This window comes from Xenopus laevis, chromosome 9_10S (genome assembly GCF_017654675.1).
Source record: "Xenopus laevis strain J_2021 chromosome 9_10S, Xenopus_laevis_v10.1, whole genome shotgun sequence".
Taxonomy (NCBI): Eukaryota; Metazoa; Chordata; class Amphibia; order Anura; family Pipidae; genus Xenopus; species Xenopus laevis.
In genome coordinates, this window is record NC_054388.1 from 33586477 (window position 1) to 33602285 (window position 15809).

Here is a 15809-nt window from a genome sequence, read left to right on the forward strand (position 1 = left end):
CAGCAACCTGATAATTCTTAAAATTCCAAACTGGAGAGCTGCAAAAAATCAAAAGTGAAATAATTAAAAATACACACAATAAAAGTAAACTAAAGAACTATTACAAATTGTCTCAAAATATCACTCTCCACAACATACTAAAAGTTAATTTAAAGGGGAACAAAACCCTTTAAGATAGAAACCAGCATAACATAGTTTATGGCAAAGTGTGACCAAGTTTAATATTGTTGCTCCCCATTTTACTGCCTATGGAAATGCCCCAAATATGCCATTAAGTAAAAGTGGGCTCACTGTGGAAATTCCAACACTTCTTACTTGGGGGTGGGTTTTCAAGGTATGGTCAAACTACAATTCTCTGTTCAAGAGCATGCTTGTATATATGCTTTAGAGATTCTAAGCGGAGAGATGCATAATATTAAGGAGTGTTTCTCTGAAATCACAGCAAGTCTACTACCCCTTCTGTGGGGTAATAGCATGGAATCCCCTTTCAGACAAGGCAGAAAACACAGAATGTACAGATAATGCACTCGGCAAACATATATTTATTCTTTAGGGTAAGGGCACACCTGGAGATTCGGGGAGATTTAGTCGCGCAGCGACTTATCGCCTCATCTTTGGGGCGACTAATCTCCCCGAACTGCTTCCCCGTGTCTTCTGCCAGCTTTAATGAAAAAACGCCTGCCCCAATGCACTCGCGATGCTTCGATTTCCAAAGTCGCCCGAAGTTTACTCGTGAGGAAGCCAGCACGGGGTAGCAGTTCGGGGAGATTAGTCGCCCCAAAGAAGAGGCAATTAGTCGCCCGCTGACTAAATCTCCCCGAATTTCCAGGTGTGCCCTAACCCTTATAGTAAAGATCACAGAGTTGGCTAGTTGCTACACTATACATTAAGTTCTACTATTCATCCCACACTTATCCATTTAGGCAAAAAATAATTATTCAGAGGAATGAAAGCTGTCATACTGCTTGAGAAATGTGGCACACGCAGTAAAAGTACCGTGGAATTTAACTCCCAGCATCCCTCCAACCCACTTAACATGAATAAAAAACGAATAATTGACGAATGGGCAAATAAATTAATGTGTGTTCTGTTTTCAATACTGATAAAGAGGCCCCGATATGGAGGGAGAAGCCCCAATACGAATGAAGAAGTTGTTTGACCAGTTGTCTTTGAACTGTAACTCCCAGCCAAAGTTGCCTTTCAATGACTGCCAGAGGGGCCACAGTTTGGACATTCCTTCCACTATCAGAACATGAAGATTTAAAAACACCCCAGGCAATAAGTACTGGAACCATGGGGCTATAGAGAGGGGGAAGGGACCATTTGCTGGTAATTGAATCTCACACACACAAAAAGTCCCCATGAAAGGATTAGTGGGAAAGAGATTTTGACAGTTAACCCTTTCCATACCAGGGTTAAACCCCCAGCTACATTACTAAGAAAAAACGGCCAAGAGATAGCAGAAAACAGCAACAAGCAAAAATATAAATTTGCTGGGGATTTTCCCATAGTTCAGTGTAGTATTAATGTATCGATTATCATAACGTATAACAATAATGTGATAACATCTGTATGGGTGTGTGCGCTGAGAAATATGCTGGCGCTATATAAATACACGTTAATAATAATACAGTAATATATGGGGTATATATATATATATATATATATATATATATATATATATATATGTATATATATTTTTTATTTATTTTTTTAATTTACTTATTTATTTATTTTATATATATATATAAGTTTTTCTTCACCTGCAATAAACATTTTTTGTCCACTATAAGTCCTGCGAGTGCGGCTACCTTCTTGGATGATTTATACGATTTGTGGAATTGCACCCAGGCAGAAAAAACAACTTTTTCGTGAGTGCCGTTATCTCAATCACCAAGTCATGGGGTGTACAAAAGCTAGAAATGCAATGGCTCAAGTTACAACTCTGGTCATTTATTTCTTAGCTTTGGAATTATTTTACGGGTGCCATGGCAGTCGGGAATTGCTTTGGATATAGCAAAGAGTCTGTGCCTGGTGACTTTATTCCAGGGGCTTGCCATTTTTTGTTTCCATGTGGCTACTTCTTTATTCTGACCCCTGGCACCAAAGGAGTTAAGGCCTTTTCCAACCCCCTCAGGGGTTATCACTAGAACCCTCCAACTGACCGGTTTAGTCCAGCCAGGAGATGAAGAAGCCCAAATTCTTTTGGCAAACAAATTCCCTTACAACCCCCCCCCCCTGCCCACCTACTATGTAGGAATAATGGCTAGAGTAGAGTGCATGTGAAATCTGACACTAGCACTGATAGCAGATAGGCTTTCCCTCTGCTCCCTCCAGGACTGTAGCTTCCTACACCCAGGGGCTACATTTTGCGACTATCTTTTCCACCTCCAGTATTCCATCACACCATGCCCTTTGCCTTGAGTGTTCCTTCCGCTCTGTGACAGGGAAGAATTACGTCAACAGATTCCTCTTTACCATGTATCAGTCTGGGAATGTCAGTCAGTGGGCACCCACTGCTCCAAGGGCACAGAATCACACTTAAAAATAAAAAGGGAAAATGACAATTACATACTGTGCTCATTAAAAAGTACATATGAAAAATATCTATAAACCTGCTGCCTTAGCATGGCAAAGAGACACTTGTTATGTTTTGGGTAGCCGAGGATGAGTAGAGTATAACAGTGCTTTATTAGCAGAGTCATGCAGCCATTACACGCTGTATTGTATTTTCAGGGGAACAGATATCTCTAGCAAGGACAACAGGAAGTGAAATGAGCATGTTAAATGGCTTCTCCCCAAAATAAAGAAAAACATTATGTATGCAATACTATGCATAGTATTATGCAGCTGATAACACACCTAAAACCAATGTAAAATCAAAGTAAATAAATGTCATAAAAATGTTGGTTTGGAAGATCCAACAGGTCCAGAGTGCCGAATATTCTGGATACCAGCCTGTCCATCACTTCTTCCTTGCTTCCCTGTTGCTAATGTTGGCAGCACGCCTCGGGACATGGAGAACAATGATGGAAGCTGTGGCGCCGTTTGCCAAACAAGGGAAAGCATCTAGAAAGAGAAGCTGTGTTTATTAAGAAGAGACAGACAGACATTTAACATGATACATCAATGCTGTGGCCTTGAAACAGTGTGGCAGCCTCTTATAAATGCAAATATGGTTTATTTAATGGCTGATTCACCTTTAAGTTCACTTAAATCCTTAGCAACTTTTCAGTTGGTCTTCATTATTTTTTTTTTTCTACATTTTGAATTATTTGCCATCTTCTTCTGACTCTTTCCAGCTTTCAAATGTGGGTCAATGACCACATATAAAAAAAAAAAAAAAAAAAATGCTCTGTAAGGCTTTCACATGTATTGTTATTGCTACTTGTTATTACTTATCTTTCTTTTCAGGCCTCTCCTATTCATATTGCAGTCTCTTGTTCATTCAATGCATGGTTGCTAGAGTCATTTGAACCCTAGCAACCAGATTGCTGAAATCGCTAACTGGAAAGCTGCTGAATAAAAAGCTAAATAACTCAAAAACCATAAATAATAAAAAATTAAAACCAAATGCATATTGCCTCCGATTATCACTCTCTACAACACACTAAAAGTTAATCCAAAGGGGAACAGTCCCTTTAATCAGACCTCCCAACATTTTGGAAGTAAAAAGAGGGACAAAAAATATTTTCGCATGTAGCACACCAAATTTTTTTGACCACACCCATTTTTGTGGCCACACCCTTAATTACCATGTTCGTTTTACCACATTTGGCAGGTTATGAAAGTTTGAAAATATTTCTCCTTATCTAAACTGTTTTTTTTGTGTCTCAAAATTGTTACAAAGTATCTTTTTTGCACCTGTTAGCTGTTCTGTGCTCTCTGCTAAAAGTCAATTAAGTGAGAAACTTTGTTTCTTTTTCTGGCTGTTCAGTGCAGAGAAAATAATGTCCCAGTGTATGTGTGCTCATTAGTATAACACATGCCTAGTTTAGGAAATCATTACATTTGAGGAGTTTAATCCCACTATTCCTCTTCTATCACTTGCCCGAGTTTCTGCCCCCGCTATCCTAGACCTGGCTTTGCAGGCACATGCTAAATGGGGGGGCTGACATGGCTATACTATAGTCACAGCCCATTCCCTTGACACCATCTTGCCTTGCTATACACACTTCCAGCTGCTGCACTACAACACCCAGCATGCCTCAGCACTTGGTTATATGTCGTTGGATGCTGGGAGTCGTAGTCTAGCAAACATTGACCGCAGATAAAATGACAGAATGAAGCGATTTTTTTATAGTTTTAGGGTAGGACTACACATAAGTTTTGTCGTGTCGCGTCAGATCAATGCTGTGACTTCATCCAACATTTCTATCTCTAACCTTAATTCCGTGTCATGCGATTTGTCGCATGCGTTTTGTCGCAGCGCGTTGGATAACGCTGAAAATGTCAGCGTAATCCTACCCTTATAGTTATTTGCCTTTTTCTTCTGACATTTTGCAGCTTTCAAATGGGCGTCGCTGACTCCCTTCTAAAAACACAAATGCTCTGTAAGGCTACAAATCAATGCATGGTTGCTAGGGTAATTTGAACCCTAGTTACCAGATTGCTTTAGATGCAAATTGAAGAGCTGCTGAATAAAAAGCTAAATAACTCAAAAACCACAAATAATAAAAAATGAAAACCAATTCCAAATTGTCTCAGACTATCACTCTCTACAACATAATAAAAGTTATCTCAACCCTTTTTTTTTACCTCCTATCTTAGTTAGGATCAAATACAAGGTACAGTTTTATGACAGAGAAAAAGGCAATATTTTATAAAAATGTGAACGATTAGCTTATAATGAAGTCTATGGGATATGTCCTTCCCGTGATTCAGGGCTTTACAGATCACGGATCCCATACCTATTCTGCCCAATGTTATATAGATTACAAGTGAAGAAATGATAAAGAGGTACAGGGTGAGACATAAATCATCACTCTGGAAGCCTATGTGTAACCAAAACATATGACTGCTGCTATATTAAATGGAAAGCAGGGGTTCTGGCAGGAAAGAGTTTAATTGTTTTCACACCACTAAAAACCACCAATTTCATCCAAGCTAATTAAATAAGAAAAAAGGTTTCATTCTGTGACAGAAACTTGAGACTGTCCCTCACCCCTTCACATTCCTTATCCAATCCAGACCCTAAATTCAAATTGTGCCCCTCCCCTGTCAAAGAAGCCTGGCTGGAGAGGGGGGTATATCTGTCACTGTCTGGCAGCTCATGAAAAGATAAACTTGTAAGTCTGATGCTTCACTTTCTACCTGCTGCTCACAGCTACAACTCCCTCCCCATTCACTCACCTGGAGGCAGGTGACAAGGAGCTGAATTCACCAGGGGGAGATTCAAGGAAGATGAATTCTACTTTTGACAGTAAGTTATTTGCTTTTTTATGGGGGAGTTTTGCCTGAAATCTGATACCTTACCCAGGCACATAAGGGAGATTCTTATTTTATTTGAACAGAAGCTTGAGTGCAACCAACCTGGCTGCTTTACCTGCTGCACCAAAATTCGGAGAATTCTGAGAATGAGAATTCTGCGTGGAATTCACTCTTTTTTTTTTTTTCAAACAATCCCAAAGTTAGTTTGAGGCTGGATCTCCAGAAGTGACAGCTGGAGAGGGAGGGAGGGAATAGAGAGAGGGGGAGAGCCCTGAAGTTCCTGTTTCTGTTTGAAACAAAGAAAGGAGTCAGTTAAAAAGGGGGACAGACACACACTCAGTATTTGGAAGAGGAAAAGTGGGGGAACCCTTACACTAACTAACCACGCAGTGGACCCCCCTTATCTCTCGGAAATGGAGGCGACCAGTAAGTGGAAGTTTGTATCGTGGCCTGTGGGCGGGAGTTTGGTTTAGGAAGTTACTATTTGCACTGCGAGGAGGGATGTTCTGATTACAGGCAGCTTGATGGTTTCCCATGTGCTCTTAGAACGTCTTTGTTCCATTCTGCTCAACAGTATCCCTAGGGTTGCCACCTTTTCTGGAAAAAAATACCAGCTTTTCTATATATTTATCTTTTTTCCCTATTAATAACATTGGGATCAGCCATAATTTTTACCGGCTAAAATACCGGCCAGGTGGCAACCCTAGTTATCCCCAATATCCACTTATCGCCCCCCTACTTTGAGTGTCCCCGGCCGACACTTGTAAAACACAAACAATATTATATTTTCACTAATTACTGGGCGTGGGATATGAAATTGTTTTGGAAATCTATATATTGTATGAGTGTGTTAATGTAAGATCACAACCATTGCATAAAGTTTCATCCAGCTCTTTGTGACCAATAGAACTGTTATCTGTATATTATTATTATTATTATTATAATAATTGACTGAGCAGAATTATTGGCTGTCATGGACAATGGGGGAGAGAGGAGTTGTTTTTATTGATCAGGTTTTAAGGAGCTGTTGTTTATTCATTTTGAGTAGGTAAAATGCAAGTTACATCAAACCTTGAGTTTCCTCTTTGCACAGACACAACCCCCCATTCCAAATGTTTTTAAGAAGAAGTGAAGGGGGGGTGGAGAGAGGGGAATCTCCCATTTGCTCCTGAATTGGCAGCATTGATCTTCTATTCTGCTTGTTTTGGAGGGAGAAGTGTTTTTGTCTCTTTGCATTACAAGAGATTGGGGGGGGGGGTTTCTAAATACCTCTATTGTGATTGTTGTGGGATTGCAGGAAGCCAACACATATGCGCACTTTTGTATTTGTCATGGAGGGGAGGCTGAATGCAAGGCATGAAATTATGTTGGAGAAAAAAGAAATCATTTTATCAGAAGTGTCGTTTTGTTTTCTTTGGGATTTAATTGTATAAAAGTAGATCCAAATAATATAAAAGTGTTTTTTTTTAAAATGACTGATATTGTTACACAACATTTTATTTATTATTATTATTCATTTGTATATTTTTTCACCTCTAAATGTAGGGTTTTTCTTTTTAATAACTGACATCAGGCACCAATTGGGGTCAGTCCACACGAGCAGATTCGGGGAGATTAGTCGCCCCAGCGACAAATCGCCTCTTCTTCGGGGCGGCAATCTCCCCGAACTTCCCTCCACTCACTAAAATGAAAATCGCCTGCGGCGATTCGTTTTCCGAAGTCGCCTGAAGTTTTTGCGTGTGAATTGCCACAGGAGATTTTCGTTTTACCCGGTGGAGGGTAGGGGGAAGGCAGTTTGGGGAGATTGTCGGCCCGAAGAAGAGGCTGGGGCGACTAATCTCCCCAAATCTGCTTGTGTGGCCTGACCCTAAAAGGGGTTGGTCACCTTCAAACAACTATTTGTTTTCAGTTAGATCACTAGAAATAACTTTTTCCAATTACTTTCTTTTTTCTATGTGTCATCGGTTTTCTAATATTGAAGTGTCATTTTTCCCCTTCTAAAGCAGCACTGGGAGGGAGGGTCGCCGACCCTGTAAACTGTTCTAAATTGATACATTTAGTTGATACATTTCTTATCTTTGTCCCTGCTGAGCAGAATCTCTGGTTTCATTACAGGCAGCTGTTAGAATTGATACAATAGTTGCTAATACTCCAGAGATAATGCTGAGAAATGTATCAACTAAATGTTGCAAAATTGTAACAGTTCAGAGTCTGTACCTGAATTACTGAGCTGCCAGATTCAAACACCAGAGACAGGGACATTCAACTTTAAACTTAGATTTTGGAAAAACAGTAAAAAGTAAATAATGAAAAGTAATTGCAAAAAAAAGTCTATTTCTGGGGAACAATCTGAAAACAACTGAACTGAAAAAAGTGCTTGGAAGGTGAACAACCCTTTTAATTAAATGAAACTCTAGAAGGTAATGGCTGGCTGGGCAATATCTAACATTTTGTGACTGCACTATTTCTGCCCTCAAAACAGTAGATGCGAACCCCCTGTTTAAAGTGAATGGGAATTGCCACTATGGGCTGGGTACTGGCAGCATTTTCCATTTCCCTTGAGTGGGAGAGATTTCTAGCACTTTGCCCCCTCCTGTAGATGGGGTTGCCACTTTGGCGGTAGTCTACCGGCCTGGCCAGTAAAAATGATTGTTTATCCTAATGTTATCAATAAGGAAAAAAGATAAATATATAGGAAGGCCGGTATTTTTTTCTGGAAAGGTGGCAACCCTACTTGAAGAGCAAAAAACCATTGGGGTGAGAAAATGCTACAACTTGTACAGCCATTACCCTAACAGGGACCCTGTAATATTGAGGCATCAGATCAAATGCCTACTCTACTCTGCCCTACCCTAAGGCCTGTGACATCCATTGGAATATGTCGATTTTTTTTTTTTAAATGCTTGAAACATTCCAACACGTGCCCGATGATTCAAACTCCAGCATTCAATTCTTACAAAATGCCCCAAATATGTAGATGTGCCATTGGCCTAATGGGGGGGGGGGTGAAAGGCGAGTTATAAGATGCAGTGTTAAGCCAAAAGGTTTCCAACGCCCCAGCCCACAAACAAACACAAGACAATACTGCAGTATCTCTACTTACAGACTCCATGCTGCTCTGAGTAATGGTGTCTGCACACTGAAACTTGCCTTTAATGAAGATGCGGCATTACGTATCCAGAGCAATTTCACAATATGTTCTGCTAATCCATTTGCTAAGTACCGCAGGGACAGCTTTAGTGGGGTAAAGCACTGCAGAATATGTCGGTGTTATCTAATTAAACCATAATAATGTTAGAGTACTCCTTTATTGGGGGTCTCACTGTCCCTTCCTTCAGATCAGCAGTAAAACAACATGCAAAAAAATCTAAAAACAAAACTTTTTATGCAAGTCATGAAGTTCTTGCATATCACTCATAATTTACAGTAGGGGGTACATTATCCCTTATAATACATGAGTGATACTCATGACTTCCCTGTATAACTTAGCCAGCAGCCTTGTGCCTTTATATGGTACATATCCCTTATAATGCATGAGTCCTACTCAGAGTTCCCTGTATAACTCAGCCTGCAGCCTTGTGCCTTTATATGGTCACCTAACTCCATCGTCACTTCTAATATCCTTATAATTTACAGTAGGAGGTACATTATCCCTTATAATACATGAGTGATACTTTTAAGACATTTGAATAAATTCACATAAACAATAAGTCATATGGTGGTGCAGGACAGACACAATATAATATGACACAACATATATGATTAAAACATCATGTGTAATGTATGAATACAGTGTGTTATGGTTCAGCTCTTGTTTATTTCCTGGTAGCCACGTGGCAACACTTAATTCCTTCCTGCCAAAAGCAAGTAGTTGTGTTTTATGAATGACATTGCAGGCAAATAAGAGTCTGATGAATGAGGACAAAGAGAAGAAAGCAGATTCTATTGTGCATGTCACTAACATACTGAGGTGCCATAAAGGGATACAGACAGTTTCATTGCCATTAGAAAGCTCCCATGCATGGCCTAAACTCTTATCAGAGCTACATATTCACCTTAGTTAGCATCATGCAGCTTGGCTGGCATGCCAGGGCTGGAGAACTGAACTTGTGTTTCATTGAGTACCTCTGTCTCAAACCGCTTGCACTAAAATGGTTCATAGATTTGACTGAATGTTTGTGTTTTCCCTCAGGTTTAGTGATTGACCATGAGATGGACCCAAGCCTCCATACAGACAGTGGGGAAGATGAAGGCAGTTCAGAGCATGATGTTTCGGGAGCCAAGAGGAAAAGAAGGGGAAACCTCCCAAAGCAGTCTGTGAAAATCCTCCGGGACTGGCTTTTTGAGCACAGGTTCAATGCTTACCCATCAGAGCAAGAGAAGTTGTGTTTGTCTGGGCAAACCAACCTCACGGTCCTGCAGGTGAGTGGCCTGATTGTAGGGGCATGACCAGTTGTTGCCATTTGTGGTTTCTGGATTTTTGCTTATAACACATTAGGATAGTAATGGGTGGTGATAAGGAAGGTTGTACCCAGTTTGCCTGAGAGGCAGTGGCAGCTTGGCAATAGTAAACCTGAATCTGGTAGTGGGGATGAGTATCAAGAAGAGAATATGAGGTGGCTGAGTAATGATGGTTTAGTTCAACAGGCCGTTGGAATTTTTAGTTCACTGTCTAAAAATTAATTTTGTGCTTCTCTTTCTGCAGATCTGTAACTGGTTTATAAATGCCCGCCGGCGCGTTTTACCTGAGCTGTTGCTCAAGGATGGGAAAGACCCAAACCAATTCACGATTTCACGAAAAGGCGGGAAGTCACCAGAGATGCCTTCACCAAAAACACCTACACCTCTGCCTAGCGTCTTGGTGATGCCCCCTACAACTGCCAATGCTCTCCCCGCAAGGATAGTCTCCGTACCTCTGCTGTACCCCGTAGCACAGCCTGTACGTAACTTGGCAACCGTTTGTCATGACCTCATTTTGCCAAATATGGTTCCCACCATCAAGACTGAACAGAGTGGCGCAACTGTATTACTGCCCAAGAAACGAGCCCGGAGCCCAACAGATGAATTTGTCAACACACCACCCCCTTCACCCTCACCTCCTCTGCTGTTCGGAGGGGCAAGTATTAGCAGATTAAACATTCTGGCTCAAGTGGCAACAATGTACATGGCAGAAATGGAAGCTGAAGAGGCAAAAAGAGAGGCTGCCCGCTCTGCTCTTACTGCATTGTACAAGGCTGCACCAATCCCAACCAGCGCCCCCAATTAGAGTTGTGCGGAATAAAGAGGGGGTCATACTCCTGAACTTCCCCTTGTTTGGACTGTTTTGTGGGGCACTTACAATGGATGCTGGGGAATAACAAGGATTTAAACATTTTGTGACCAAGAAGGACATTCTGGCCCCAAAGATGGTGCCCACACATGGCTTCCATGTCTGCAAAGAATGCACAACCCTTGTTATGACATTCGGGGGATCCTTTGCTGCATGTTGGATTGGAAGGTGAAAGAAAGGTCCAAATATATTTTCACATAAAAGAAACTTTATCTGTTTACATTGAATATTTATCCCCAGTGTTTCACTTTGCTTGTTCGGGGGTGAGATTGGGATAAGGGCAATAAGGCACCTTGGGGGCAAGACAGTTCAGTTGACATCTCCCTTACTCCTTCCCAGCAAAGTGCACAGTGCTGTGTTAATATGCTGCTACCCCCTCCCCTTTTGTGCACTTTATAGGTCAAAATGGCCACCAGATACGCAGCATGCTATGAACACTGAGTATCTTTCACACCACTACAGCTGGATTTCCAGAGTCGCTTAGACTGCACACAATAATTGAGCTGAGTCTGTCATACTCGGCACCACTGTACACAGTTGTTTGGTAATTACGCAAGTGTGCTTAAGGGGATGAGATTTATGTTGATGTTGTTGACTAATCCTCATTAAATGAACTTCCTTTCTGACACTGTTTGACAACATTGGCCTCTCCAGCTGTTCTGGAACGACTACAGCTCCCAGCATCCCAGAGAGCATGTTGGGAGTTGTTGTTTTCCAACAGTTAGGGTGATAAAGGTTGTCTAAAAATGTTACGAGTTTACCTTTATTTTTTTTTTTAAATTTTATTTTGAACTGTGAATATGTAGTAAATACCGTGTATCTATTACTCCGTATGTATATTATCCAGTATTTAGTGCAGAGAAGACGAACTTGCTCTCTGACTTTATGTAGACTGGAAAATGGTACAGAGGAATGTTTTAGTTCTTTTGTTGCCTTACAATATATGTCATTTATTGCCTTCTCAGCAGGGTATATATACATCTAAAGGGATTGGGGTGGGAAGTATAGGGTGCCAATTAATTTTTCATGAAGGCACAATTTATATTCTGCATATATGAGGGAACTGCCCTATTGCTTGCAGCATTTTGTATTGAACAATATCCTCTTGACCATTAGGGGAGCTATTTTGTTGTGTGCATGTGAGAAGGAGCCGTCATATTCCTTTCTACAGCAATAGGCTGAAATAACAGGAGCATTGCTAGTTATGACTAGATGGTACTGTTGTCGATGCAGAAACAGATAGTATGGCAGCTCCCATTTAGGCATATATGGCATTCTACGTTATTTGGAAATAACTAGAGGATGAGCCCTGACTATATATTATATGTTTTTTTACCTTTTTAAAAGGGTCCATTATCTGGAACTGGTCCATAAAATGGTTTCACACTCCATTTTCTTTGCATTCCTTTTCTTAGGGCAGTGGTAAACAGGGAGATTTGGAGCTCACTGCTTTTAGTAGCCAGGGGACCAGAATTGCCTCCATTCAAAGCCAGCGATTTCAGGCTTTTGCCATGCCATTGCCCTTATTGCAGACTCTATGACATCATGCAGTTCTTGCTGCTCTTATTAGGGAGATGGGACTGGGGTCCCATAATACTGATTGCTAGATCTATAGCAGAAGTAATATTGCAACTCCCTTACATGATAAATTTAGATATGCTAAGAAAGGCTGTCCTTTGTCTGTAACAAACAACCCACATTCGTTATTGTCTGCCATTACCCTTTCATAACATTGGGGAATCGTTTTTAACAGTTCACTAAAAGAAGGCTTCCCAACATTAGACAAGGGAATCGGAGTGCAAAACTACAGCTTCGAAGTGGCTGCTGGGAATTGTAGTCCTACTATAGCCAGAGAGATGCAGGCTGCTCACTGGGTGCAAGTGAAGTCATAAACCCAGTCATTGTACTTGTTTTACTCCCTATTGGCCACTAGATGGAGAATCATTGCCACAAATGAAGCCTTGTGATAATTAAGGCTTCAAGTAAAATTTTAGCCATGCAGTGAATCTGGATTAAAATGGCAGAGCTTTTATTGAGCGCTACAGTTCCACTACTACAGACTAGTGGCATTGTTCTGCATCTCTATAAAGTGAATGTTATGAGTCAAGCCCCTCTTGCTCATTGGGAGAGAATGACTTGTGCGAGACTAAGGCAACTCATTTCCAATGTATAAGGGAACATAATCCCCATGTCTAAATAGGCTGTTGATAAAAATTCTATGTCAGTGCAATGTCTTTATTATAATAACAGGATGGAGTAGAATAGTTTGCATTTTGGATCAGAAAGGAACAAGTCTCGTGATTCCATTGAAATTACCTCAATTTTTAAGAATAAACGTTTTTCTCAAGCTGTAAAGTCATTAAATTATATAAACCAGGAGATCTTTAGGCGTAAGGTGACCGCAAGTAGCACGTGTTGCCTGTGAATCTCATTTATTGGTTTTTATGGTACAAACTGTATGAATGTTTTAACAGATTATTTCTGTGTGCATTTTTTTAAAATATGATTTGTAATAAAATAAACTGTTTTGAAAAGCTAAAATTAGACCAGCGTTGTGTTTCTTCCCTTGGCCTGGTTACCAGAGTATTGGGTTTGCCGGCCAGTTGGCTGGATAACTGGAAGGACTAGAGGCTGCATGAAGTGGACTAAGGATTATTGGGCCTATTGGGTAGGACTGCTGGGAGTGAGGGAGACCAAGGTACAGAGCTAAAGTGGATGCTCCCTACAAATTTTGGATCTTGCAATTCATCCGCAGGGGTACCAAGCCATTGTCTGACATGGGTTACTGAAGCCTACCAGGGAATTTGACGATAAGGGCCAACGCTGGTAATACTCTAATCTCAGCAACCCCCCCCCCCCACACACACACATACTAAAATGGAAACGGATAATAAGTAATTCTGTGCCACTCGTTTAATGTATTTGTTCCCAAATCCACACCTTGCAATTCTGCATGGATGGTTTTGTTGCAGCTGGGTCTATAATGCTTTTTGTTGTGAATTGTGGAAAATGCATCTGTGGGCAGTGGAGAACCCCAAAACTCAAATGTGTGTGTGTGTGTTATTAGCCTTAGCCATGTTCATCCCAATGTAAGGGGCCAACACACAATCCTATATGCAGTGACTGAGTAATATTAGAAGGCCAGAGAGGCATGGGCGTCCACAAATAGGGGCAAGGGAGGACACTTGCCCCCCCTTGGAGTTTCTGACCTGAACTAACTACCTGTAGATACGATCTCAGTGTCTAAGTCCCGGTACAACTGAACACCGATTGGGTAGGCTAGAGAGATCGACCCAGCAGTATACCCAATCACTGTGCAGCTGTACACTGGATAGACTGGAAGGATTCACTCTGCAGCCTAGCCAATCCCTGTGTAGCTGAACTGGGACTTAGACTGAAGATGGGGAAGATGAGCAGCTGGTGCAGGCAGCAGGCTTGGAATAAGGTAATGGCACTAAAATGTATTGTCAGGGAAAGCTCCAGATTTGTTCTGATCTTCTAATGTCTTGTGTGTGTTTTTTTGCTGCTGTCTAATGAATTGTGTATTATTGTGTGTGTTTGCTAAGTATTGTCACAATTTCTCTACTTGTGCAATATATAGTATAAAGTGATGGCACTCGCATGGTTTGTATATCAAAACAACGTATGGGGGTAAAAAGAAAAATTTTATTAATCTGACACAAGGACCTTTCTCAAGGAAACCCTTCCTTGAAACCTTTCGTTTCCTCGAGAAAGGTCCTTGTGTGGGACCTGAAACGTCGGATTGATAAACTTTTTTTCTTTTTACCCCCATTAATTTTTTTGATATACAAACCCTGCGAATGCCATCACTTTATACCTTCTATGAACTTTGCATGCATGAGCACCCAGGTTTCGACTATCTTCAGGGTGTGCGGCCCATACATGCTGCTCTTTATATATATATATATATATATATATATATATATATATATATATATATATATATATATATATATATATATATATATATATATATATATATATATATATATCTCTATCCGTCATCAGGAAGGGCTCGAGTCTAAGAGCCGAAACGTTGAATAAACCCATTTTTTTTCTTCACAAAAGTGCGGATTTCTTTGCTCTATAGATTTTGATATATGTTCCAGCACCTAGGCATTTCCATTGTTTTCTGAGTGCACCTATCGAGTAGTTTGTTATATATATAGACAAATACAAGAGTCCTCTGCACTCAACCCATTATCAATATATTTAAGACAGAGACATTTTGTGCATACTGCTACTGAAAAATGCCTTACCCTTTAAACAAAACAGGGATTGTTTGTCCATATATTGCAATATATTTAAGCTGGCCAACTACGTCAAAGTCATCCCATATCTGGCCAGTCCTACGCTTAATTTCATCTGATTCATTAAGAATTCTATTGCTTCATTATACATTTTACAAAGGGACGTAGTTGGACGTATATGTATTTTGTGGTCACAGCCTCATTGCATCCCCGCCTAATGGTTTTAAAAATTAGTGGTGAGCACAACTTTCCCTTGTTTGTTATAGTTATACCGGAGCAGTGACCAGCTCCATGTTGTAGCTCCCACTCTTCCCAACTATAGTCAGGTGATCCCACTGGTGTCTAATAAAAGGGCAGCCAAGTTTAGGAGTTTTACTTTGAAAGCAGCAAGTAAGTTGCAGGTAAAACTTAGTCCCTTTGTAAATATATTAAATTTTATTTGATTGTGTTTTTTGGATTCAAAAAACTATTTCTAATTATTAATAATTATATATCACACAGTATATAGTTTGGGGCAATTTCAAGTTTATTTTTTTTAAAAAAAGGGGAGGGCTTTTTACTAAAATCCAAATTTTCTCATTATTTTAATAAAAAAAAGTCCCACCAAACTCCCATCCGCCATTTGACCTTATTTATCATTAAAAAAAATTTGATAAAATCCAGGAGTAAAGAAAAAAATGAACCCTGGTGCTGGCCTTGTCCTGCCGCAAATAACCTGAAAATAGTAAACTACTTCTACTTTTTTCCCACTAGGGGATTGGCTAGGCTTAGGGAAGGTT

At 40.4% G+C, this 15809-nt stretch overlaps 1 protein-coding gene across 2 annotated transcripts; it reads left to right on the forward strand.

The window, feature by feature from the left end:
* The first annotated feature begins 5274 nt into the window (after positions 1-5274).
* On the forward strand, positions 5275-13300 carry tgif2.S (TGFB induced factor homeobox 2 S homeolog). 2 transcript variants are annotated; one of them, NM_001094177.1, is given in 3 exon segments: positions 5275-5422; positions 9623-9852; positions 10136-13300. In NM_001094177.1, coding segments are annotated over 3 exon segments (810 nt in total). In that variant the 5' UTR covers positions 5275-5403; the 3' UTR covers positions 10697-13300.
* The last annotated feature ends 2509 nt before the right edge of the window (positions 13301-15809 follow it).

Bases quoted from the DNA above. Each gene is read 5' to 3' on its own strand.
- tgif2.S (XM_018237542.2), top strand. The intron at 9,853-10,135 runs GTGAGTGGCCTG...CTCTTTCTGCAG, and splicing joins CCAACCTCACGGTCCTGCAG to ATCTGTAACTGGTTTATAAA.